This window comes from Venustampulla echinocandica (genome assembly GCF_003357145.1).
Source record: "Venustampulla echinocandica strain BP 5553 chromosome Unknown scaffold_0, whole genome shotgun sequence".
NCBI lineage: Eukaryota > Fungi > Ascomycota > Leotiomycetes > Helotiales > Pleuroascaceae > Venustampulla > Venustampulla echinocandica.
The window spans coordinates 4,720,585-4,746,014 of NW_022474205.1; the positions used below are offsets into that span (position 1 = coordinate 4,720,585).

Sequence of the window (25,430 nt, forward strand, 5' to 3'; positions counted from 1 at the left end):
TATCTCCTCTTGAGCGACTTCTCAGACACAATATCACGAAAAAGAAACGCAAAACCGCAAACAGTGAACGAGTTGTCAACAAGGCAGAACTTCATCAAAATAAACGTGTATAAAGGATTATATCAAGCAAGAACCAAGGCCATGGAGCAGGGAGAATCACAAACACCTGGAGACGGTGCCAACTATGGCAACCCATCAGCGCGAATGGAAGGTGGCGAGGTGCCTCGACGACATCACCGACGCACTCGAAGCGAAGGTATGGCCGCAGATATGAGCTGTGAGGGCGGCTTTGACGCAAACTATACACGTGAGCTAGAGGAAAGCCGGCAGGCCACCCTCAGTTGTTTCGAGGACATGCTAGTTGTTCATCAAGCCCAAGAAGCACAGCTTAGGGAGTCGCAACTCAAATCCCGGCTAAAAGATTCCCGAATCCAAGCCCTCCAGTATGACTTGCGGCGAAAGGAGACACAGTTGGAAAAGGAGGCCACGGTTGTCAGGCAACTTCAGACTCGTTTTGAATCAGGCGCGCAAGAGCTAGACGCGAGGGGCTCTGTTGCTAAACAGCTGTGGAATGATGTAATGCAAATGAAAGACCAAAACCAACAGGCCGAGGTCGATTTAGAGAAGAAAAGGGCGGAGCTCAACAAACTGCGATCTACCCTTCAGTCGCTTGAAGATAGATGTCAAAAGGGGGAAAGGATTACGGCGGAGCAACAAGCGACTATTGACCGACTCCGTTCAAAAGACAACGAAAGGTACGCCAAGATACAGACGCTGTTCAATAAGACGCAGGAACAGGAAGACCAAATCAAGGAACGTGACGCTGAGGTCAGGAAGCTCAACATTGATTTAAATAAAAGCAAGGAAGACCTGAGCGAACTCCAATCCCTCATCAGAAACCTTCAAGACATCCGCGACAGAGACGAGAAGATTATGAAGGAGCAACAGTGCGCTATTGACGAGCACCTTTCAGCCCATGAAAAGAAGGACACGGAGATACAGCAGCTACAGAACACTTCGCAGCAAATGGAAGACCAAATCAAAGAACAGGTCGCCAAGAATCAGCAAGTCGAAGCCGGTTTAAGGGAAAGCAATGAGCAAATCGCAAAATTGAAAGCCACCATTCAAACGTCCGAAGAAAAGCGACAGCGGGAGCAAAAGGTGACGAAGCAGCAGCAGCATTCACAGATGACTAAAGTTCAGCAGCTTGAGGCTATTTCACACCAAGCTAAAATAGACATTAAGGATAGGGACGCCACCATTGCACAACTCAGAGAGAGTCGCAAAAGCAACAAGAAGACCAGGGAGGACCAAGATGCTGTCATAAAGACACAGAAGGACAAAATCCGCCAAAACGAGTCTACTATTAAGACCCTCAAGGATGATGTTCGAAACAGAAACTCTGCGATCAAAAGCCTTCAGAGTGATCTGAAGGAGAATAAATCAACTATTAAAACTCTGCAGGCTGATGTCGACGGGTTCGATAATATGGTGACGTCCTTCCGGCTCGGTTTTGACGCCAAGGATGCAACTATCAGCGAGCTCAATGCAACTATCAGAACGCTCACTACCTGTATTGAACAGAACAGTGCTATGCTCGAAACGGTTCAGCGTAAATTTGAAAGGTTGAGATCAGCTCCCAAGCAACTTCAAAGTGGCCTCCTCGAGGTAAATCAGTCCGTCACTAACGAACCCGAGGGCAGATTAAGAGAATCGCCAACAAACGTAACTGAGCAAACAATCATGGAGCCACTAGGCACGCCTGGGGCTCGTAGTGCAGCACACGCAGATATTATTGACAATCTTGAAAAGCCTGAAAACAGCAGCCCAGAGCAACAAGAACGGCTTGATACGCCTAAGAACTACGTCCCAGCACGACCGGAACCTCAAGATGCATCCGTAGCAGCTTCGGCATCGACTTCCGCTTCGCCTTCCGCTTCGGCCAGGAACGAAATCGAGACAACGAGACCTCCAGAGGCTATCGAGGCTGCTGAAGCATTACTGGGACTAGGATTGGTGGGGATGGATACGTGGGGAGTACCATGGGAATCCAATTTTTCCCGTTTCCCCCGGCATCCAGACGACATTGACGAAACCAATTCAGAGAGCACGATCAAAAGCATAGGAGACAGAAGATACGCACCTTATGAAGACTTTCTAACACCCTCGACCATCCACCGTAAGCTATCCTTTTTCCTGGTTCTGTATTAAGCTTTTCCCTTTTCCTCGAAGCTTTTGATATATTGGAGGCAAATGCAATTTGGCGGAAGTTGCGATATCACATGACTCGCATCTCGCCCTGTGTATTTTAGTTATTGAATTTAATTACGCTAGCGCTTGCCCCTGTTTATGCTCGGACTCGCAGCCTTGTCACCATCGGTCGCTAAACATTTTTTCTCCAGAAGAAGATCTTGGACTCGTTCCTTTCCTTCCAGATCCCCCTCCTCTCCATCGACCACCTCAAACTCCCACAATGACTACGCACGCCCAAGCTGGTCTCCCACTCCCTGTCCTTCCTGAGGGTTGGGCTGGAGAAAAGGATTTCAAAGCAGTTGCTCATCTGTCTCCCGCAACCCAGCGCACAATCGAACCCGTTGGGCCTCACTTTCTTGCCCACGCTCGACGCGCCCGCCACAAGCGCACTTTCTCTGAAGATGACCGCATTCAAGCTCAAGAGAATGCCAAGAAAGTTGAAGATGACGACTCCGGGGATATCAGTGAGCCGGAGGATCCAATGATGCTGTCGCGTGATGCCAAAGACTGGAAGGTATGTTTCACAAGGATATTAAGCTTGGAGTCCTGCTAACGTCTTATAGAGTCAAGATCATTACGCAGTTCTTGGCCTCACGAAATATCGCTTCAAGGCCACCGAGGACCAAATTAAGCGCGCCCATCGCAAGAAGGTCCTCCGTCACCATCCTGATAAGAAAGCCGCAGCTGGTAGCACCGAAGATGATAGCTTCTTCAAATGTATCCAGAAAGCCACCGAAGTCCTCCTCGATCCTGTTAAGCGCCGCCAATTCGACTCCGTGGACGAGCATGCCGATGTCGAGCCCCCATCCAAGAAACAAGCCAAGGGTGACAAGTTTTACAAGCTGTGGGCCCATGTCTTCAAGTCAGAAGGCCGATTTTCTCGTATTCAACCTGTTCCCAAGTTCGGAGATGAGGATAGCACAAAGGAGGACGTCGATGCTTTCTACAACTTCTTCTACAACTTCGACTCATGGCGATCGTTCGAGTACCAAGACGAGGATGTTCCCGATGATAATGAAAACCGTGATCAGAAGCGCCATATGGAGCGAAAGAACAACAATGCTCGCAAGAAGAAGAAGCAGGAGGATACTGCTCGCCTTCGCAAGCTGGTAGATGAAGCAATGGCTGGTGATGAGCGTATCAAGCGATTCCGGACAGAAGCCAACGCGGCCAAGAATAAGAAGCGCCTCGATAAGGAGGCAGCTGAGAAGAAGGCCAAGGATGACGCCGAGGCTGCGAAGGAGGCCGCCGCGAAGGCGGCTAAAGAGGCGGAGGAAAAGGCCAAGGCCGACAAGGAGCAGGGCAAGAAGGCCAAGGAGGCAGCGAAGGCTGCGGTCAAGAAGAACCGCCGTGTCATGAAGGGAAGCGTCAAGGAAGCCAACTACTTTGTCAGTGGCGATGCTTCCGCTGCGACAATCGATGCGGTCTTGAACGATGTCGACCTCATCCAGGGGAAAATTGACGCGGACGAAACGGCGGCTTTGGCCGGCAAGCTCAATGGGCTGAAGATTGCAGACGAGATTAAGTCCGTCTGGTCTGAGGAGGCGAAGAGACTTGTTGATGCGGGCAAGGTCAAGGCAGGCGATATCAAGGTCCTTGCTTAGACTAGCGCTTTGCCTCTGAGTTCTCTGGTGCAGTGTTTACATTAGACTTAGATAGATTGGGGGAAGACCCCCACCTAGGTATGAATCCTAGAGTAATGAGTTGTCTTAAGTGCTTTTGTTCCCTTCCATAATGTGCAATCACCAACCAAACATTTTCCTGCAACAGCGAGGTAGAAAATAACAGCCTAGAAATTTGAAAGGGGGATATTTTACAGCTGAAGTGACTCGCTATATCTGCGACAGGAAAGGTCCTTTAATGTATATAATTGAATTTCCTATGTTTTTCGTACGCATGTGTAAGATAATACCGCTGTACTTCGTAGGCTGAGAGAAATGGCTCAGGGCTGGGCTAGTTTGTCAACGGAGCGGCCCGCACCGGAGTACAAAATATTTATTGTACCAGCACCCTACACTCTTCGGCTTTATCGAAATCCAAACCACCCGCCATCAAGAATTTAAAAGATATTTAGTCATGAGGGCTGCAAGAAGCTAAAGCGTTGATCGCGTTGCCCGCTCTCTCGAGGAAATACAGGGGTGGTTCGAAATTCGAAACACTCGGAACGTCAACAATGCAGTCGGTCTTTGTAGCAGACCTTTGATATGGCGAGAACGCTGCCCCTCCTTCGCGGAAACATCACGCTGGATAGAGCTCTTAATGACGACGGCAACGTGCCAATTGAACTGAGATATCCTCGACAAAAACAAGAATTTTGGAAATACTTGTCCGCCAGGAAGGATGAGATCGAGGCTCTTGTGTCGTTTCATCTTGGCGTAAGCAGATGTCGAGTTGACGATGAAAGTGTTTGGCTATCTAGTCGCTTCAACGTGTGCATTCCTGTCCATATTAATACGCCCTCCAGTGCAAGGGTGGTCCTCGTCAGAATTCCACTACCCTACAAGGTTGGGGAGGCACTATGTCCTGGCAATGTTGACGAGAAGCTTCGGTGTGAGGTTGCCACATATATACGGATGCAAGAAATGTGTCCAGATATCCCAATACCTTTTTTATTTGGCTTTGGATTCCCAGATGGGCAGATGGTATGTTTAGCCAATTCTATTCTGTATTTTGCTTACGTTCGTCCTAGTTTACAACCCCAGAAAATGCTTCTTTTCTATCACGATTAGTGTGGTACGCGCGACGCACCTTACGGGCCTTCCTTCGACTCCCTAACCCATGTCGTTATGTTGGTCGAAGGCGCCCAGATGCTTTGAAAACAGGCTACATGATTATAAGTTGGGTTTCGCAGGGAACTATGCTTTCAAAATCATGGGATACTCTCTGCCACGACAAGGCTCGCCGCTCAAATCTTTTCCACGGCCTGGCTCGGATCATGCTTTCACTAAATAGGTCTCATTTACCACGAATTGGCTCCTTTACTCTGGATAATCAAGGCTTTACGACCTTAACTAATCGCCCTCTAACTTTACGACTTCACCGCTTGGAGAACGAAGGTATCCCAAGATCAATCGGCAGGACTTCTACATATTCAGCCACTGATCTGTACCTCCTTGACCTTCTAGGCTCTCATGATAATCGCATTTGCCATCAACCAAATTCCATTCACAGCAAAGCAGACGGCGAGCAACAACTTGCCGCATTAACTATGATGCGCGCTACTCTTCAACATTTCACTCGTCCTGGCTATCGTTACGGACCTTTTGTCTTTAGCCTTACGAATCTCCACCAAAGTAACATCTTCGTTGACGATAAATGGAATATCACCAGTCTTATCGACCTCGAATGGGCATGTTCACTACCGATAGAAATGCAATGCCCTCCATACTGGCTCTCAGGGCGAGCTGTAGACTCTATCGAACCCGGTGAACACCTGGAGACTTTTCGTCAAATCATCACTGAGTACTTTGACGCTTTCGAGCAAGAAGAAAGGGACATCACAGGAGAGGAGCCCCTATATCAAACTCCTATCATGAGAAAATGCTGGGATACTGGAAGCTTCTGGTATTTCCATGCAGCGAATAGTCCCAAGGGACTATACCGGCTCTTTAATGAGCATATCCAACCATTGTTCCATCCAGAACACAGCGAAATGCCCATATTCGACGAGGTTGTAGCCCCATATTGGGATGTTGGTGCAGCTGATATGATCGAGAGGAAGATTAAAGAAAAGGAAGAGTATAAGGATCGGCTCCGAGAATTGTTTGAAGCTCCCGAAGTTTCCTTGTCTATGTCTTGAATATCCATTCTTGTATTGCCACATAGACATTTATATCAAGATTTCAAACAATCACACGTAATTTTTCACCTTGGCACAGAATTTCTAAGTGAATTAGCAAGTGGCGACTTCTGCCAGACGGAAATCTTGCGGTAATAGTTCTGTTTTCTGTGCCGACCGAGATAAATTTAGTACAGGCTACTGAGTGAACTTCGGTGACTATTGGCAATAAGTCGATAACCTGCTAGAGAAAGTGCCTCTTTACGCATGGGTAGCAGACGCTAGGTGTAGGGACTTTGCTAGGTGTAATATACCTAGCGTGATAGGATGAGGATCGAGGCTGTTTGCACGCAGCGCAGATATGCTCTATGATTTTAGCGCTAGCTAGGTAGAAGGATGGGTGTACGTAAGAAGGGAGTATCCCAATTATTTGAACTTGCCTGGTTCTGGAAAAGCTATATTCACGAAACACATGCAAACAGGAATGGCTATCAAGAATGAATGTGATACTTTGGAATTAAAATATTATTGTGATGTTGCTAGCCCAAGTATGTTAAGCTTCACTTAATCAAGCCGCTGATGCATCCCAATAAATCACCCGATGAAGTACAGCTGCCTTGCTGGTTAGTACCTGTCTGCTAGAGTGGTCATTGATAGCGTTGATGTAGCATAGCTAATCTCGCCCTGATGAGTTGAAGATAACTATAATGTAGATACCACATCATCTCACCTACACACAACACTTTAATACATTCTCCATTGTCAAATCCAACTACTTTACAATGACGACTGCTGGTTTTGAATCATGTCCAATTTTGTCCACGTCCTTCTTCGAAGCCACCAATGCGCCCTTAGATGCCCAAGAGGGACGCCTATGAAGTAGATAGTCCTTACTTCGTATCGCCCACCATATGCCAACAAATCCCGCGAATGGCCACGAGGAAGCCAGCCTCTGAATCCACGAAGCACTTTTCGTCTTATACTTCCCAAATCAACCTTCACTTTATCGAAGACCGTGGGCAGAGTTGTAGCCGAGTACCGTTGTCTCAGGTCATCATACCACTTTCGATCATACAATTGCCAGAACTCTGGCTCCGTATAGTACGTTTGAGAGTATAGCACTTTCCGCCTACCAATCTCTGTCAGCTTGCTTTCTAATCGCCGGTTTTGCTGGAAAATCGTGTCCATGTCTGTTGACGCCGGCCTCCAGAGGCCGATATTCAACATTGGCTTCGAAAAGTCGCCGGGACCTGGCTGTGTTGTGTGTGGGTGGAACGTAGGTGGATCCATCTGGCGTAACGGGCATAGCCATAGCGGCCAGATATCCAGTTCCTCTCCTGTGTAACCAACAAATTCTTCGGCAGTGGAATAGGGCAGTGAGAGATCTTGAATAATGTTGCCGAATTGTCTATTGCTAGCGTGCATGGCTCGATATAGCATTCGAGTGTGTACAAAATCATCCAGGAACCACCGCGTCAGTCGGTTGAATGGCATGAATCCAAAGTATCGAAACGCCTCAAGACCAACCCAGAAGCCGCCTCGATCGTATCGGAAAAGGTATTCGGCCAGAGGAATGTAATCGGTGACTGGCGAAGAAGGGGACTCAAAGAGTGTCTTCTCTTTTACGTGAAGGTAGAACCAAGGATCCCAAGGTTTGCTGAACGTCTGGGGTTTGGCAGACTCCGGTTTGTGGTCTGTCAACTTACCACTAATTACAACTCCGTGAGTTTTGGAGAAGATAATACCGTCGACGTAGTCGTTGGAAGGGTTCTCTGTTTCTTTCCGAATGGCCTGGATAGTATCATGTATATTCCCCGTCTAGTGATAAGTCGTCTTCACAAATTTCTTAGCTTGGACAAGCTGTAATTCGATCAAAGTGGTGATTCCCAGAGTGCCAAGAGCTCCCGCTGCGCCCTTGAACAAGTCTGGGTGTTCAGTTTTGGACGCAGTAATAACCTCCCCGTTTCCCAAGACCATCTCCACCGAGCTGACGGTCTGGTCAAAATAACCATACTTGAAAGAGCTACTCTCTCCCGCAGAGCCTGCGTAGCCTCCTCCAACTGTAATCCCGGGAAACTCCATAACAACTGGCGGTATTAACTGGTGTTCGAGGGTTGCCTCTACTAATTTATCCATGGGCACATTGGGCTCTACCAATGCCGTTTTGGATGCAGTATCAATTTTGACCACACTTGACATGGCCCTAATATCAACCACTCGACCTTGTTGAACTGGTCTGGTGCTGTTCGTCGAGCCGTGAAATATACGGTAGGGTTCTTTGCAATCATAGAAAGCCTGTACCACTGCCGCAATTCGGTTGATGGTCGTTTCATGGGATCCCATCTTGGTGATTGGGGCCATCGCAGCAAGCACTGAGAGATTGTTTGACTTCGTTGTTTCTTAATATATCTATCGCAGATTGGCATATAAAGCTTCTTAGCTGAGGACCTGAGGTGCTTTGAAAAGTGAACTTGTGTTTCACCTCCTGTTGTACAGCCAACGGCCAACAGAACAAAGACCTTGGGTTGCACGCGTCACACCCTTTGTTCTTATATTACTCCCCAAACCCATAAATAGCTCAAATAGGTTTCAGTTAAGCTCAAGTTATGCAGTTGTAACTAGTTTGCTTGCACAGCTAATTGCCGTATTAAAATCCTGCCCGTTTCTGCAAGACGGAATTGTCCCAGGCTCCTAATCATCGAGCCCGACAACTGTCCAGCGCTTACTTCATGGCCCAGTATCTACTCGGCACACATGCCAGCAAGTTCTAGGTATAGGGATCGACGTGATCGCGCTGTGGAGGTCTATTCCTGTCCTGGAATTTTGTTTCATACTATGATAGTATCTAGGTATGTTTTGTAGGATAAGACACTTCAAAATAACTGTTTGTTCGTTTGTTTCTTGGTTTGCTAGAACGACGGGTTCTCACCCACTCCATGGAGGCTCGGGGGAGATGGGGAGGGGTCATCGTTGGTATTTGTTGGTGTTGTTGGTATTGTTGGTGTTTGATGGCAAGCTCGAGCATACGAAGGCATCAATTGGCAAGCCATTTGTTTTATGGGTACTCACTACGGCCCGCGTTCCATTGGGCGTTCCTCAATAAACCGGGTGAGTTCAAAAGGAGCGAATTCTAGCTTCTCGTCTCCTATCTGTCCACTATGATTTGTTCGTCATAGTCATAGTGTGGTCCATATAACGACAGAATATTACCGCCAACGATTCCTTTCTCTAAGGATTTCATCTAGGCCCTAGATAGATGTCGACGGGAGATTCACATAGCACCGTAGACATCCTATATAGCAGCTTGAGCACTATCTACCTCTGCACTTCGACCTCGCTATGTTTCAACCTCCTACGGCCGGGGCCTAGCGCACGTAGCTGGCGGTTCCTGCTGCGCAAATTCCGTGGACAGCTTTTCGCAATCTTTTTTTCTGGAGTAGCTGTTGCTACAGTAGTAGAACAATGGCTCTTAGCGCGGCACTCTGCCTAAAAACTTAGAAATCTCGGTGACCATGAGTGAACGATGCGCCTGGCTTCTTCGTAGATATAGGTGGGCTACGGGTCGTGCCGGTTAGCGCCCCGTTCTTGATTGACAGCCAACGGTTAGCGTGTTTAGTGGAGCATAACCACCTCGGATGTTTGCCAGCTCGCTCGATGGTTTTAGTTGGGTCCATTACAAGCTTGAGAGCGCTCCCAGCGGTGCTGCGATGATATGTCAAGATATTAACTGGTCCACTTTCTTACCTCTATAATAATTAGATGGATTTGTAAAGAATCGTAGTGATTTAGATACGGCAATGCGAGAAAATGACTTGAGGCTTCATGGTTCTAACGAGGTATTAATTGAATTGTCTAGGGAAAATGTGTAGACAACTAAATCCTTGGGGTGGGGTGGTTTCTAAATGAATATTGACCACTGTATTTTAACGAAGCAAGCAAACGGGAAGGTATTTGGATATTGTACATGTAATTATTAAAATCTAGAAGCAGAAGTGAGAAAACTTTGTAAATATGACTGTTCTAAGTGTGTAAAGAAGTTCGAGGGCTGGTGTGTAGAAATATGAGCCATAGCGGGAAGATAATTCTCATAACCTTCTGGAGCAGTATTACTCCCCCGTCCGGCCTACTATGAGGGTCTGCCATATCCCTCACTGCATGGTAAAGACGATATGTTGAAGGTGATGATGAACGTCCAATGAACTCCCAAGGGATACAGAGCTGATGGTATCCATTCATCGAGTATTCCGAGTGGTGAGAGAGAACGAGAATCCAGTGACATAGCTGGGTGAGGTTGCTCTGACTTGTTAACTGGTCAATCAGATCAATCTCCGGATTCATCGGACTCTTCACTGAGTGATGAGCCAGAATCATCTGGTTCTAAATTGAGCAACTTTTCAAAATCAATCTCGGGGGATGGAATATTCTCGTCCCCATCATCTCCATTTTTATGGGCTCCTTCTTGTTGCTCCTGAGCCGGATCGCACCAGGCAGCCTTGAGTTTGATAAATGCACCTACTACTTCCTGTTGCAATTCCAACCTCTGTGCTCCTGTTGCGGTTTCCTCCTCCATTCGTTCCTCATCGAAGCTGTTCTTCTCTACCAAATCGACAAACTCATCAGCGATTCGCTCCGTCTCTGGATTGGTGACTTTATCGAACTTTCCTGGAAGGCATTGCCAAAGTTGCTTGAAAACATGTTGAATTTCTTGGCTGCAATCCCGGTACATTGCATGCGCTGACTGATTAATATATATCTCATGGGTCATACGGTTGCGTCTAAAATGACCAAGGCCTGAAAAAGTCGTGCCAATTAGCACGGCTCTTCAACAATATGACCGGGATACTACTAACCAAATTCGGCAGCGCATTGCTCATAAACTGGCCTCCAGGTCTCTAAAACTTTTGGCGTAACCGTTCGATGGGCTAGGCTGGCAAACTCTGGTATTGTTTTTTTGAATATTGACCGAGACTTCCTCTGGATTTGGGGTGGGGCTCTAAGGACACTATCTTGCCAGTCACAAATTGCCTCAGATAACTCCGGGCAAATGTTCAAGGTAGAACTCTTTGTAGCTTCAATGAACTCCTCGATGGATTTGACAACCACATTGTTATAGGTACCACGTCCTTTTGACAACTTCTTGTGGATTGTTCCGCTCCACAGGTCAACTAGCGAATCCAGGTAGAGTCCAGCCCTGTGAAGAATTAACGAAAGAACGCGGCGAGGCTATAGAGGAATACTAACAAGTCTTCGTTCCAGTTATATTCAGCCCCGTTACCTGCCCTGTGGACTCCGTTGCCTCTATTGGTTGCTTTATGTGTGGACCAGTAGACGGGACGTCGTGCCCAGGCACGCACCGTCCTGATGGATTTTCGGGCGGCTGCTGTCTCATTCGCCGCCATCACCAAAAATATCTTCTTTTCAACGATATCTTTGAATTCTTGAATGGTGTCTGAACGGGCCTGAGCTAAATTCTAGTATGCGGTAATCAGCTTTATCTGTAGATGTGACCTGGTTATCGGAGCGTGAGCCAGCACATTTTTCATTCCACGATCTTGATGTGAATGTTCCGGATACCACTTGGTAGTTGAGAGATGGGAGTTCTTGCCTTTCTTTCGAAACTTTATAAGCCCGGGGGAATGTATTCTTACCTCTAGCAAAACTTCAAAATTTAGAGTGAAAGCATCTTCAACCGCCTCTGCCTGAGAAGCAGACATTTTGAATTCAGAGCAAGTTTTGAGCCATGGTGCTATAGAGAACTCGAGGCTCTCGATATCCTTTAGAAATGATGTTGCACTGCGATGCCGAGGTCTCAAAGTTGTCTCTGCAAGCCATTTAGCCAGCTGAGGAATTCCCGTATCTCTGAGCCTTAGGAAGCCAGGAACCAAACCAGCATTCTTTTTTAATTCCGAAAAGGCAAGCGCAGAGACACAAAATACCTGGAGCGGCTTCTGATTAGCCTCTGGGAGCATATTTGCGGCAGCATCATAGTCTTTTCTTAGTTCAGCTGCTGACACTGCATTTCTGTTTTGAATGCAAGCAGCTCGTTGTCGAGATGTTGAGAGCTCGACCAAAGCTTCAGCCTTTTTAATATTATCTGCTGCCTTATTCTGGACAGCATGTATGGTGATAATATCATCTTGGGCGGCTCTGATCTTCTGCTTCAGCTCGCTTTCTTTTTGATTGTTCAACTCCTCTTCAGCCGTAAGAGGACCAAATGCCCCCTGGGCACTAGGGTTCAGCTCCTCTTCATCTGGAATACGCTTGCGCTTCCTGGCCTTTTGAGGGTGAGACTTCTTTATGAGCTTTTGGAGTTGTTTGAGTTCCTTTTTGAGTTCTTTTAGGACTGTTTCCCCCGCCCTTTTTTTCACCTTGAGCACTCTATCATTTTCCTTTAATTTATTCATGGTCTCTTTCAGCTTGCCCTGGAGAGCAAACTCCGGCGCAAGAAGCTCTTCCACATTAAGATGAGTGCTAATATATCGAGGTACGCTAATGGACGAATCTGTTTTCGAAACAACAAAGCACAAGGTATCGCTGGAAAAACGACCATCCAACTGTAGCGAACGCTGGGTAATTTTTCCAAGTAAATCTTGGGCCTGACATTCGTTAGCGGAGGAAACTTTTTAGACCACTTGAACTGTAAGATGGGATATGTTACCGGTTTATCAGAAGCTGCACGCTGCGTAGGCGCAATGACGCAAGTGACGGCAAGATTCTCTTGATATTTTCCCGCAATCGCGCCACGAGCGACATTACTATCCATAGTGCCTGGAAGGTCGACCAGAACAACTCCATTACGCAGAATAGCAGACTTTATACGTAAGCGCACAAGCTTTACCAACGGCCACTGTGCAAATGAGCTTCGTCCGTTCTTAACTCTGCCGCTCTCGATGAAGGGCTTAACCCGCTCTGCAAATCGGTCTTGAGAATGATCAAAAATTGATGCGCTCTCTCCTAGAATATCCTTGACATTTGGGTCATCTATGAGTTCTGAGACTGTATATTGCGAAAGGTCATCGATAGTCCCAATGTGTGGATAGACACACTTGAGCTTATGAAATGCAGCCTTGATCCGCGCCTCCCTTTCCGGGTCCTGTGTATCATCATCGTCGTCATCGCCATCGCCGCCGCTATCGGCCTCACCGTCCTCACTATCCCCACCACCCTCGTCGTCCTCATTATCCTCGTCGTGCTCGACTTCGGCTTCATAGCTACCCGTTTCGGATGCCTCCTCGCTACCATTAGGGCCATGACTTAGTTTCAAGTCTTGAAAGAGACTTTCAATCTCAGTGCGCCAATCCTCTTCGCTTATTCTTTCGACTGTTGCTAGATATGCCCTTTCTGGGTCGTTCACCGGGTTCCATGAAATTTCAACGCAAACTGCGGTACAAGCTTTCTCATCATCGGCTGGAAGAAGATCATCATGTTCAAGTAAGGTATTGATAAGGCTTGACTTTCCAGCACCAGATGCTCCGATAAATCCAATGAGAACTGGGCATTCTATCTTGCTATCAGAAATTGTTTCGATTAGGATGTCAGCAATGTACCATGGACTTGCTATTGTGATAGCAATAGAAAGGCTAAAAAACTTACTCAACCTCCGGATCCACTTCTCGCAGCTGGGAAGGTCTGACAAATGGCGTTTCAGGCTGGACGCCAACTCTTCAAGACATTTGAAGCCATCCTTGGCTGCTTTCTCATGAATCTTAACTTGATGCAAGAGTTCTAGATTCTCACAGTTGTGCCATGCTGGGCCCGGCTGGTTCTGAATCTTTTCGCCGGAGTAGAGAACCGGTTCCGGACACTTGTCTGATTGCGGTTCAAGTTTAATCGGGATTCCAGCCATTGTTAAGTTGTAGTGTAGGTTATTGTAATAGTGAGAGCTTGAACCGCTGATATATGTATTTAGATCGATGGTATGGTTGTTGTGGCAAGATAATGAAATGGCTAGAACGGTTAGCAGTAATCGAACCATCGCTTCAATTCAATGGCGACGTACCAAGAAGTATGCTGATTACTACTCTAAGGAAGTAGTAGCCTGAGATGGACGATCAAGGTAGCACAAGGTATTTCTGTCGAGGTCGACCGGCCAAGCTGTCTGAGGTAAAGTTTGTTCTTAAGAGGAGAATTGAAGCCTGTGCGGATCGAAAGGGATCTTCTCGCTATTTGCAATTTTCCGACTAGAGGCTAAGATGAGAAAAGGAAACAAGGTGATAAGGTGAGACTTGTTAAGATGTAGGAAGCGAAGAGGTTATTGATAGTTTTCATTGAAGAAAGGCTTGCTATTAGTTATGTGAGAATGATGAGTATCATCGACTTTACTGGATGATTGGGAGATAAAAGAGAACGGTATCGCAGAGGGCAGAGGAATTGTAAAAGAAGCTAGTAGCAGGTAGAGTCAAGCAAACTGGAATAGATCGAGACTAGGTTGCGTTGGGGAAAGAGGGATGGAATATATCCATAATCAAAACATTGGAAGGCGACTTCAACGAACGTCCTGGACCAGCACAACAACTGTTCACCTATGCCACTATTACTTTTGGACTATCTAGATGTTGGATTTCACCTGCTAGCTGCATATTGCTGGGGTTTCCACTTTACTCTCACTCGGTCCTGTTTTCTCCGCCTTGCCATTACTAGCTGATATCCTTGATTTTCAGCTTTAATATTTGTATTACCAGAAGCGAACCTTCGGACGCAATGACAGAAATGGTCGAAGTGCAACCGAGAAAGTGGGACAACAACAGTAGGAACGAGGTAGCAATTACGACCAAGTGATTGCGAGAATACCTTTCAACAACTGCTCAAGAAATAAGTTACATGGGGGAGATAGGTGAGTGACGACAGTTGGCGGAGAAAGGAAATAGATGCTGAAGAGCCGTGGTATGTAGCAGAAATCTGCCCTGAGTCCTCCGTGTTGATGGTGCCTTCTTCACCATCCCGTTACCTCTTACGCCCTCACGCCCCGTCGTTCGGATGACTACGGGATCCAGACATAGCTTCTGGGATACGTTGTCGTCCGAAGCGGCCATCGCTACTCCTGAACCGAACAAAACCGACTTCTTGTCGGCCAGGCCTTCACTCCCTTCTCTTTTTCAATTCGGCCTATTGAGCCTCTCCTCCCGTCGTCATTGGGATCGATCTCTCCGCATCATCTGATAATCTTCGGCTAAGTCGGTATCTCCGAAGTGCAATACGATAAATCAATAGGCCTAAGAGTCCCGGAATATGAGTATTTACTCTCAAATCCACGCGGTCATATCTCTGCATGTCGCTTCACATGCGTTTCATTTCATCCACGAAACAGAGCAAAGGAGAAATTTAGCACCTGAATTCTCGCTTCAAAGGGCCAAATGGCCATTGATGCCATTTAAATACCAAATCAAAAACAAGGAGGGGATTGCTCGGGCTTCATTTTGTCAGCATGGAGTCTATGGTGCTGACGGTCCATGTATAGTCGAGGGAGCTGAGTGGCCGTCGAGAATCGGCAGGCAGCGTAGTAAATGCAGCGACGCGGTGTATATATTGTAGTGGGCGGCAGACGAAGAAAATGCCCATGTCGTCGATTAGATTTAGGACCTCGACGTGGGTGAGAGAGTCAAGGTAGTGTAAGGGCTGGAGGAAGAGAAGGATTCCTATGTCGTCGATGAAATTGATTATGTGCATTGATGGAAACAGAGGTGTTTTCAATGGTTGTGATCTGGTCTTCTGCCTGTAAAGGGGAATGGAGTGAAGAAAAAAGAAAGACAAGAGATCGAACAGTAGCAGAGCTCCTTTTATTACCTGGTCTCTTCGTCTCGTCGTGCCCATCGCGGACGATGCCATGCCATGGCATACCCGATACTATGACCAGATTCATGTTGTACTCGGTACTACGTACTCATACCTGAAGGTCAATGCCACTCTCGTGACAATGATTCAGGCACATTACGTAGGATTAACGAGCGACTCGACGCAGTCGTAGATACGTGGTTGGGAGTGGAGCGGTGGAAAGGTTGGGCTAGGCCATAATTTGTTTTGTTTTATTTAGCTCGTTTGCCAGCGAGACAATGTCTGCTGGATGTGACACGAACCGGCTCCTCATTGCTCAGTCTTGCTCAACGACAACGCCAACAATCAAGCCCCCCTATTCAGCAGCACTCACGTCCTCCCACTTCACCTCGTCGTCCTTTTGCTCCTCACTCGCTCATACACTGGATATCGAATCGTATGTCGAAGATGATTGTGCACCAAGGACAGCCGCCATCCGTCTACTGAGTGCTATGCGCCGAACCTTACCTCGGCCATTATTTCGTCGCAACTTCGCCCGCCCTTCGAGCCGCATGCACACGACAGCTACAGCTCCATACAAAGATATCTTGATCTCGAAATTGGTAGGGTTGTAGCCAGCCGGTTGGCGATACAGCGATACCTGGAGGACCTCAGAGTTACAAGCCGTAACTTCCCCGACCCTGATGGTTGACCTATCACCGCCGACATCTCTGTGTTCTTGAAGCCATAATAATGTCCAAACACCCCTCCGACTCCTTCCTCTCCTCAGGTGCAGTTGACACTCCTTGGAGCACCTTCAATCCACGACCGGGCTCAGGTATCTCTGCTGCCGCCGGCATCCCTCGCACCGTCCCAGAAGCCACCTTCGTTCCCTCTGCGCATTCTAACTCCAACAGCGACGCTTCAACATCGCCCACGGCAATCATGCAGTCACGATCTCCAAATGGCCAACCTATCTCCCCACCCAAGACAAGGAGTTGCAGTGCCGACGATAATATCGCAGCCTTGATAGAAGATTGGAGGGTCTACACACAAAACCTACGAAGCCAGCATGAGGGGGAGAAAGCGCATATGATAGCCGACAGGACGCGGATGGAGGAGGTCATGGCTGAGGAGCGGACTCTTTGGGACCTAGAACGAGAGAATTTGAAGGCACAGATCAGGATGTTGGAAGCGGCAACAGCAAGGGAGGGAGGAGAGAGTGCTTTTAGCCCACCAGTGATAGGCTATAAATCACCACCACATGGAAGGAATCATGCTCTCAGTATTGCCAGCATGAGCTCGAATGCCATATCTGTGTCTGGGAGCGTCGACAGCAGCTCACGCGCCATAGCACAAGAATCAGGACGAAATGCAGATGGAACGCCGTTCTATGCCCCAGCCCCAAGAAATCCCAGCCGTACATTCAGCTCCTCTGAGACGTCTGAGCTACGTGTTGATTCTATTACTTCACCGCGAGAGAGTGCCATCCGGGTCACGAGCAAAGAACTGAAATCCTCTGATTTTGGGGTGCAGTCTCCACTAGCGAGTGGAGAGTTAGAGTTGATACCAGAGATACCCCAAGAGACGATTGATATCTCACATATCCAACCAGACCTCGAAGGTGTCCAGATTAAAGCCTCGGCTGTGAGCCCCACGTTTGCAGCCAGGGTACTCAGTCCGGACTATTCTCCTAGTAGGCTGTCACCGAATTCGCATTCCAAATCAAATAGAACAGATGGCAGCCCTCCAAGCGGAAGTAGGAGCAGGAGTCCAGAGGAGATAGCTGCGGAGAAAGAGATGAAAACACTAGAGATCGTGTCTGAGCCATTCCATAGGAGGCTAACCATGCATGCGGGCCACACTCCCAATCATTCGATAACAAAATTTGAATTCTTGGGTGGAAGTGGAAGTGGAGGTGGCGAGAGTGGGAATGAAACGCCCAGGGGAAATCCGGCTACAGATCATCTCCATCATCCGTCTCTCGCGACCGGCCTTGACGAGGATGGCTCAGTCAATGTCGATGTTGACGATGAAGATCAAGGAGATCGAGAGTTGACTGGCCCGTTAGGGCTCACAAACGACAGCATAATGGATGACTCCTTTTTGGCGCAACTAATTCCGAAGCTAGAAGAAGCAAGGAAGACATCCAGTGCCAGTCCTAGCACGGAATCGGCATCAGGCAGTAGCGTTTCGGCGGAGAATACGAGCCGTCGGAGCAGCAGGCTGAGCGACGATGAGGATGACTTGAAAGATGATGGGCCCGTCCTGCGCCTGAAGCCGAGCTTCAACTTTGGAAGGCCGATGGGAAGCTTTTGATTGAATTATGGTTCGTTGGCGCATTTGGAATGGGAGCGGGAATTACGTTTCATGGGAAAGCTTTGTGCCATGGATTCCCCTCCAGGATAGAGAGATACCCTTTTCATCACCACTCAATTTGTCATTCATTTACGTATCGAAATCCTCCCGGTCGAGCACCGCCAACTTGTCTTTGTCTTTGTGCAATAACCCGAGGGATGCTTTGAGAAGGCATATACAGGTTCATCTGGACTCTCGTGTTGGCTAAAGCCAACCAAAAGGGCATCTGCAGATCCGTGGTTGGAAAGTCGAAAAAAGAAAATTGCATATTCGATGGGTTGGGAAACACAAAAGAGATACCATGGGAAAATTTATATAGATTACAGGATCACTACCTCCACCTTGCTGGGATAGGGGTGGGGTGCTACATCCGCGCTTCATAATTCGTTTTCTTTTGTTTTCTTCTATTTAACGTTCTACGATACCTGGCTTGGTGCATACTGGAAAGGAGGGCAAGTGTTTTGTTTGGAGTAAGAAGGATATTCTGGGTTAGAACATGGCATCGGCTGTGTGGCATAGGGACAGGGTATTTTACATGCGTGGTAGTGCGTGGAGGGGAGACAGAGGAGGATAGATAGATACCTACCTGTACAAGGTGGATAGGATGGCTTCGGTGGAGCCGGGGGAGGTGTGCTAGAAAATGAGAAAAAGGGCCCTTGAATGCCTGCTATGTTCTGATGCATGGCTATGCTATTGGTATACACGTTCCTCTGAGCTGAGCAGTCTACCTGGAGTCTTAACCCCCAACTAGTGCCTACTAGCCACAAGGATCTGCATTACCAGCACATCAACAGCTGCTTTGGTTAGGCACGTTAGGGAATCATATCTTTAGACCGCACTGTATGCAATCACCAACTGTAAAAATTCAAAGTTTCATGGTGCAGAAATGCCGGAGAATATTATTATGCGTATGTTTCGATGTAAAGGTATCTGTAAGGAAACGCTAAGGAGAAACCCTGAGCAGTATTGCTCCGCTAAGCGTAGTGCGATGTCTATTTATACCATGTCCCACCTATCCTTTGAAGGCCAGCCTAACTCCCATTATTGCCGTAGCGCAGCACACGGTCCCCCTATCCTCGGAGGTTGTTGATAGGAATCCTAAGACCCTCCATGAGAAGATGAATGTATCTATGAGGCGTGGTGGTTAGATTGTCCGTCAAGTGGAACTTCGGGCTATTGAGACTGGTAGCCAGGTTTGGAGGGGAGCTGAATTAACTCACTAGGCACGAAGAAATAAGGTTCTGCTCTAGAAATAGGCGTTTCGAAGAGGGAGCAATTATGTTAAAGTCTAGAAAGGATAAGGGTAGTGCTGTAAATAAATGTATGATACTGTGTTGTGACCTTGAAATTGATCGTGCCAAAGGATCATCAAGGAACTGGTCGCGGCGTCTTGGCATACGGGCCGGACCTCAAGGAAAAATAATCTCAGCATATCGAATCTTTGTGGGTGTTCGAGGGTTGTTGTGCTCACAAGTAATCTCGCTCAAACTCGGCATCTAGATGAACTGGCACCCGTTCCTCCTCCACATTGCGTTCTCGATCTTTGTTACTGTGCTGCTGAACCAGTTGTAACAGAAGCTTGTTGTTTTGCGATACAAGCAATTCGATCTTGTCGACTTTGTTCTCGAGTGTTCGTAATCGCGCATCATTGCCCATAATATCTCTCCAATCCTCTTTCGTCAGGCTACCTTCTACCACAACTCTCTTGGGCGGCTCTGGTGGAGGGGGGAGCACATATTGTGGTGTAGGTTGCGCTTGCTGCTGCTGCGCTTGCCATTGCTCCTGCTGGATCTGCGCATGTAACTCTTGGGTGAGAGCCCGCTCATTCATGCGTCTCCTTTTACTTGGTCTATAACCATTCATTTCGCCCTGTTCTCCAGGCTCGTGCCGCATCACTTCTCCTCCGGTTACTGGCGGTGGTGGCGGCGGCGGAGGTTGTTGTTGTTGTTGTTGTTGCTGTTGTTGCTGTTGCTGTGGTTGCTCTTGCTCGTGCTGTTGTCCCATATCTGCGGGAGGCGGTGGCCTGGAAATCACTCTCACGCCAGGAGTTTGAGCATGTGCCAGCTGTTCCGCTGCGATTGCTTTTCTTCTGGCCTCCTTCCTAGCCTCTTCTATCTTCCTTCGCGCATCAACCTGTCGCATCCGCTCTGCTTCAGCATCTCCATCTTCAACTCTTAGAAACTCCATCCATTGATCTACCCTGTCATATAGCTCCCCAGTAGGTTTCTGCGGTATTACTCCATTCTCCCAATCCGCTATTTGCCGCCTTCTCGTTTCAACTAACCTGCCAACCGTCGCGCTCATCTGCGCGAGGATTTTCCCCGTCTCCGTTTGAAATGCTTGGTTCACGCCAGTCCAGAACTGAGCCTTGGTGCCTTCCTTATAGTGTTCGCGCTGCTCATAGCAATGCTTTACCATCAGGATATGATCCCGCTCGTCGAGATTCTGCCGCGGTTTGCGCGAGCTGCCACCAGAGTTCGATATTGCTGAGCTTTCGCGCACATCTCGTGCCGGAGTTACAAAGGATCTCGGTAGAGGTGGAGGATTCATGCGCGACTCAGGTGTGGGCGTCGAGGTCGCAGGATCGTGGTTCTGATTGTGGTTCATGTTTGGATTTTGCGAACGTTCATTAGAGTGAACCGGAGGGGGGAGAATAGGGTTCGAGGAGATTCGTGTGGTGGCAGGCGCCATCACTCAAATCGAGGGACTCAGCTTAGATGTGTAGCCGTGACGGTTCTGTCGAGGGGGAGCGGGCAATCTGATTGTTGGGTTGAGTTGGTCGAGTTCAAGTCCGACTGTCTGCGTCTGAGGCCAAACGCGAGCTGATCCCGTTTGGTCCTAGTTCGACATCGTGAGTACAGCCAGGGGCCAGCGCCAACTTTTACAACTTCCAAGGTCACCTCAAAAACCATGAACCATTGCCCTTTATCAATATGGGGAAAATGAGCCGAACTCTTTCGAGATAGACGGTCTGATGCCTCTTTCAGTCCAACTACGCAAGCACCGGTGAAACCCCTCTGAATTTTCCCATGCTGTATCCCGTTTCCAATTCTGCTCTACCTCGTATCCGAGATTTGCCTTATTGCGCTCTGCCGCTCTTCATGATTCATGATATTATTTACACTTCAATTTTCCTTACCTAGAAGTCTGCAATCACCACCAGCAGCAAGTTGCAATCTCATGGCGCCTTGGCCACGCTACTGCCCGGTTCCCTGTGCACCTTTCACCATAAGATTTGAGGCTTAGCCAATATATAGCCTTTGGTTAAGTCTCGTTGTTATCGCACTGCTCCTATCTCTTGATACTTGGCTTGAAACTGAAGTCGAGGCCGCGGCCGCGGAAGTCCGCAATCAGCAAAAGGTCTTAGTGAGGCTAAAGAGGTGTAGTATCCTAGGTCACTCAGGACCGTGGCTCTTCTAGCATATTGTCCCGCTCTTCAAACGGTCTTGCAGTTCATTTCATAGCCGTCTCTAACCCCCTTATCTTTCCTTAAAAAAGGTGGTTTCGGTCAATACATACACGGCCAGAATGCTGGTAGCTAGTGCAATCCAAAGAACGGACGCCGGAACTGTTGCGGATCCCACAGCATGGCATTTTAAGCAGCGTCATTTGGCCGGCACTGATGTTCAAAAAGCGTGTCCAGATGGGCCCCATACAATTTTCTACGCCGAGCCTCACCAAATCCTACCTCCAGACAAAATTTTGGCAATATGCCCTGGCCTTTCGCCTCATTTGCTGATGCAGGCTAGCCCCTTGCGGCGACAGGGACATGGCCTGCGGCCAAATCTAGATCACCGAGTCGATGGGGCCCATATCTTGTCAAACATCGACCGGCGGACCACAACGGTACGACACACCAAAATACATGGTTTAGACAGCACTACGTACGTACTCCGTAGGCTTTTCAAGTCTACTACGAGGGGGTGGTTATAGCATGGACCGAGGACCATGCTACGTTCCTTGTCGGATGTCCATTTAGTGTTGAATCTTCTCTGTTAGACTGGACCCCTAGCTCGGCATACAGTCGTGAGCCTGACTCTATCACGTACAGCGCAAACATTTCTTTTTTCCTAGCTGGAGTATTCAGCGGGGCACATCGCTGACATCGATGGGGCCCCACAAGCTGAGCGATACGGATCGTGTTGGGGACGAGGAAGTTCTCCGCGACTCATGGGGGGAGCGTGGGGTTTGGATGGATTGCAGAGCCTGGGGATCTCCAGCACGTCAATATTCCCCGAATGGAGAAGTGCCTATAGAGTAGTTAGACGGAAAGGCATTTGAACTTCGTCATGGACACGTTAAAATATCACCCATCTTGTTCATTTCGACCACAACCTCTCAATCGTCTCTTGAGACTTGATGACAGCCAAAGCAAAAGCCAAAGCGAAAGCCAAGCCACGACCACGCACCGCCATCATCCTCCTCCTTGAACAATCGTAGGATGCGGATGACTACCCCACTACGGAGAAAGAGTTACCTAGGATCGCATGGCTACCTAGCCCAGGCAGCGCGTGTTCCACCCATGAGACTAGGGACTTTATCGGATCGGCCGAACCCACCAACAGGGAGGGAAAAAGACGGCCAACAAGTGAGCTAGAGAGAGGACGACGAATTGGCTCCCACCACCGGGCGTGTTTATACGGGAGATAGATAAGCCGGCCTCTGCCAAGTGTGACCTCGAGGGCCTAGCAGCAATCATTCCGCTCCCCACAGGGACCAACAACCAGGGACAGGGTACGCTAAGGGCCAAGTAGACGCAACTAGAGCCACTAGGCGCAAGCTACAGCAGTAAGACGTGCGTCCCAGCCGCCATTATTAATGGGAACCTTAAACTCTGACCACTGACGTCATTGCACTCCAGGTTTTATCTAATGCCCGACTCCAGCACAACTCCAACAAGGTACAGGAGAGGGCAGAACCTTCCCTCGCCCGACCCTAAGAATCCCCGTCATCCTTCCCTCACCACCCGCCACATTTGGACATGAGGGCTCGAGGAGTTCTGGTTTTCCCTCGTAAGCGATTGGAGAAGAGATTTCACGTTAAGATTGCCGTGGTGCAGATCTCAGCATGCTTCAGCCATATAACAACGGGGTGGTCGCCTGCTTCCTCAGGGCAATGCTAGACCCGAGTACTATGTCCCGATAGCCCATCTTTGGCGACCCTCAATCCCGATCTAACAATCCCCACCATATCGCAGCCATGAGTTCCGACAGATTGGAAGAGAAACACGGCGTCGGCAAAGAGCCTTCCCCATACGGTACGGACGTGCAGCCAGGAGAGATCGCCGATAATGCAGACCAACTTCATCGCTCCCTCGGAAACCGCCAGATTCAATTGATCGCAATTGGAGGCTCCATCGGCACGGCCCTCTTCGTGAGTATTGGAGGCGCCCTCAACAAGGGCGGCCCGGGCAGCTTGCTCCTGGCCTACCTCATCTATAGCTTCCTCCTGGCCATGGTCAACAATTCCATTGCCGAAATGTCCACCCTGATGCCCGTCAGCGGCGGATTCATTCGCCTGGCGGGCAAATGGGTAGACGACGCCTTCGGCTTCATGGCCGGGTGGAATTTCTTCTTCTACGAGGCACTGCTGATCCCCTTTGAGATTACTGCTCTTAACCTCGTGCTCTCGTTCTGGCGAGATGATATTCCCACAGCTGCTGTGTGCGCTGCTTGTATCGTGCTCTATGCGTGAGATTCCCTAATGCGCCGTTGCCGCTGCCTTCGCGACTGAACTCAACGTTAAACATATATCTAGTCTATTGAACATTCTTGCCGTCAAAGCGTACGGTGAGGCCGAATTCTGGCTTTCGGGAGGGAAGGTATTCCTCATTACCATCCTGTTCTCGTTCACCTTCTTCACCATGGTGGGAGCGAACCCTAAACACGACCATTACGGATTCCGTAACTGGAACAGCCCTGGCGCCTTTGCAGAATTTCATACCACCGGCAACCTTGGTCGTTTCGAAGGCTTCCTGGCCGCGCTCTGGTCCGCTTCCTTTACGGTCGTTGGCCCCGAGTATATATCTATGGTGGCCGCCGAATCTAAACGCCCACGCGTCTATATCAAAAATGCCTTCAAAACTGTCTACTGGCGGTTCGGCATCTTCTTCATTTGCGGTGCTCTATGTGTCGGCATTGTCCTCCCATCCAACGACCCGACCCTGGTTGAAATCCTCGGTGGTTCATCAGGCGGCGCCGGCACCGCAGCTGCTTCCCCCTATGTCATTGCGATGAATAACCTTGGAATCGGCGTTCTACCCCATATTACCAATGCTCTCATGGTGACTTCTATCTTCTCTGCTGGTAATACCTACACCTACTGCGCCACCCGAAGTCTATACAGCTTGGCTCTAGAAGGCCGCGCCCCGAAATTCTTAAGACGCTGCACTCGAAAGGGTGTACCTATTTATTGCTTCGTTGTGGTCATGCTGTTCCCACTGCTCTCCTTCCTACAGGTATCGAGCAGCTCTTCTCAAGTACTGACATGGCTCGTGAACCTCATCACTGCTGGCGGTGTTATCGATTACTTCGTGATGTGCGTCACCTACATCTTCTTCTATAATGCTACCAAAGCGCAAAATATTGACCGCAAAACGTTCCCATACTGTGGATACTTCCAGCCTTACTCGGCCTGGATCGGCGCCACCGGAACGGGCCTTGTTGTCTTATTCTACGGATACTCGAGCTTTACTCCCTGGAGTAATGACGAATTCTGGTCCCATTACACTATGGTTATCGTGGCCCCCATTCTCTTCGTGGGATGGAAGCTTATCAAACGTACCAAGTTTGTTAGCGCGACCGAGGCAGATCTTGTGTGGGAGCGCCCAATCATCGATGCGTACGAGGCATCGTTCATGGACCCACCTATGAGCTTCTGGACCGAGATGATGCAGCTGATTGGTTTAAGGAGACACTTGAATGATGAAAAGCGAGTGGAAGCCATGGTGGAAAATTGATATTCCTACAGGCTTTGGAGGATATATTTCGCTCTCAGGCGTTAGATTGATTTAGGAAAATCAAGGACTGCGCAAAGATACTAGATACCCAGAGAATGCATACGAAACTCAAAACATCTCCGATAGCCAGTTAGTGAGACCCCTAATTATGTCAGCAACAGCGTACAAAACGGTAATAAACCCCGTCCTCTGAGTTACTATTCGCACTCTAGAGCATAATCGACTTACTTTCCAAGTATTATGCTGTAAAGAGAATGATTTAAGAAATATCTTTAGCTTAGTATTAGTTTGTCCAAACTATACGCACAAGATATTACGCTCCAGGGCAATCTT

The 25,430-nt window shown here is 48.4% G+C and overlaps 7 protein-coding genes across 7 annotated transcripts; 4 read left to right on the forward strand and 3 right to left on the reverse strand.

Moving 5' to 3' along the window:
* Positions 1-141: 141 nt before the first annotated feature.
* Positions 142-3,857, forward strand: BP5553_01468 (uncharacterized protein; the record flags this gene model as incomplete). The annotated part of the gene is made up of 3 exons (XM_032010091.1): positions 142-2,179; positions 2,403-2,767; positions 2,817-3,857. 3 exons carry the CDS (start codon positions 142-144, stop codon positions 3,855-3,857), a joined length of 3,444 nt encoding a protein of 1,147 aa, XP_031874145.1.
* Positions 3,858-4,457: 600 nt separating this feature from the next.
* On the forward strand, positions 4,458-6,052 carry BP5553_01469 (Uncharacterized protein; the record flags this gene model as incomplete). Its single annotated transcript, XM_032010092.1, has 2 exons — positions 4,458-4,895; positions 4,943-6,052. 2 exons carry the CDS (start codon positions 4,458-4,460, stop codon positions 6,050-6,052), a joined length of 1,548 nt encoding a protein of 515 aa, XP_031874146.1.
* Positions 6,053-6,808: 756 nt separating this feature from the next.
* On the reverse strand, positions 6,809-8,392 carry BP5553_01470 (FAD-binding-containing protein; the record flags this gene model as incomplete). Its single annotated transcript, XM_032010093.1, has 2 exons — positions 6,809-7,822; positions 7,871-8,392. 2 exons carry the CDS (start codon positions 8,390-8,392, stop codon positions 6,809-6,811), a joined length of 1,536 nt encoding a protein of 511 aa, XP_031874147.1.
* Positions 8,393-10,352: 1,960 nt separating this feature from the next.
* BP5553_01471 (uncharacterized protein) lies at positions 10,353-13,877 on the reverse strand (the record flags this gene model as incomplete). Its single annotated transcript, XM_032010094.1, has 6 exons — positions 10,353-10,822; positions 10,882-11,222; positions 11,273-11,502; positions 11,680-12,627; positions 12,690-13,531; positions 13,625-13,877. 6 exons carry the CDS (start codon positions 13,875-13,877, stop codon positions 10,353-10,355), a joined length of 3,084 nt encoding a protein of 1,027 aa, XP_031874148.1.
* A 2,657-nt stretch (positions 13,878-16,534) lies between these two features.
* BP5553_01472 (uncharacterized protein) lies at positions 16,535-18,100 on the forward strand (the record flags this gene model as incomplete). The annotated part of the gene is made up of 1 exon (XM_032010095.1): positions 16,535-18,100. The coding sequence occupies one exon, from the start codon at positions 16,535-16,537 to the stop codon at positions 18,098-18,100; it is 1,566 nt and encodes a 521-aa protein (XP_031874149.1).
* Positions 18,101-19,606: 1,506 nt separating this feature from the next.
* BP5553_01473 (Uncharacterized protein) lies at positions 19,607-20,746 on the reverse strand (the record flags this gene model as incomplete). The annotated part of the gene is made up of 1 exon (XM_032010096.1): positions 19,607-20,746. One exon carries the CDS (start codon positions 20,744-20,746, stop codon positions 19,607-19,609), a length of 1,140 nt encoding a protein of 379 aa, XP_031874150.1.
* A 2,592-nt stretch (positions 20,747-23,338) lies between these two features.
* Positions 23,339-25,097, forward strand: BP5553_01474 (uncharacterized protein; the record flags this gene model as incomplete). The annotated part of the gene is made up of 2 exons (XM_032010097.1): positions 23,339-23,829; positions 23,897-25,097. The coding sequence occupies 2 exons, from the start codon at positions 23,339-23,341 to the stop codon at positions 25,095-25,097; spliced, it is 1,692 nt and encodes a 563-aa protein (XP_031874151.1).
* Between the last annotated feature and the right edge of the window lie 333 nt (positions 25,098-25,430).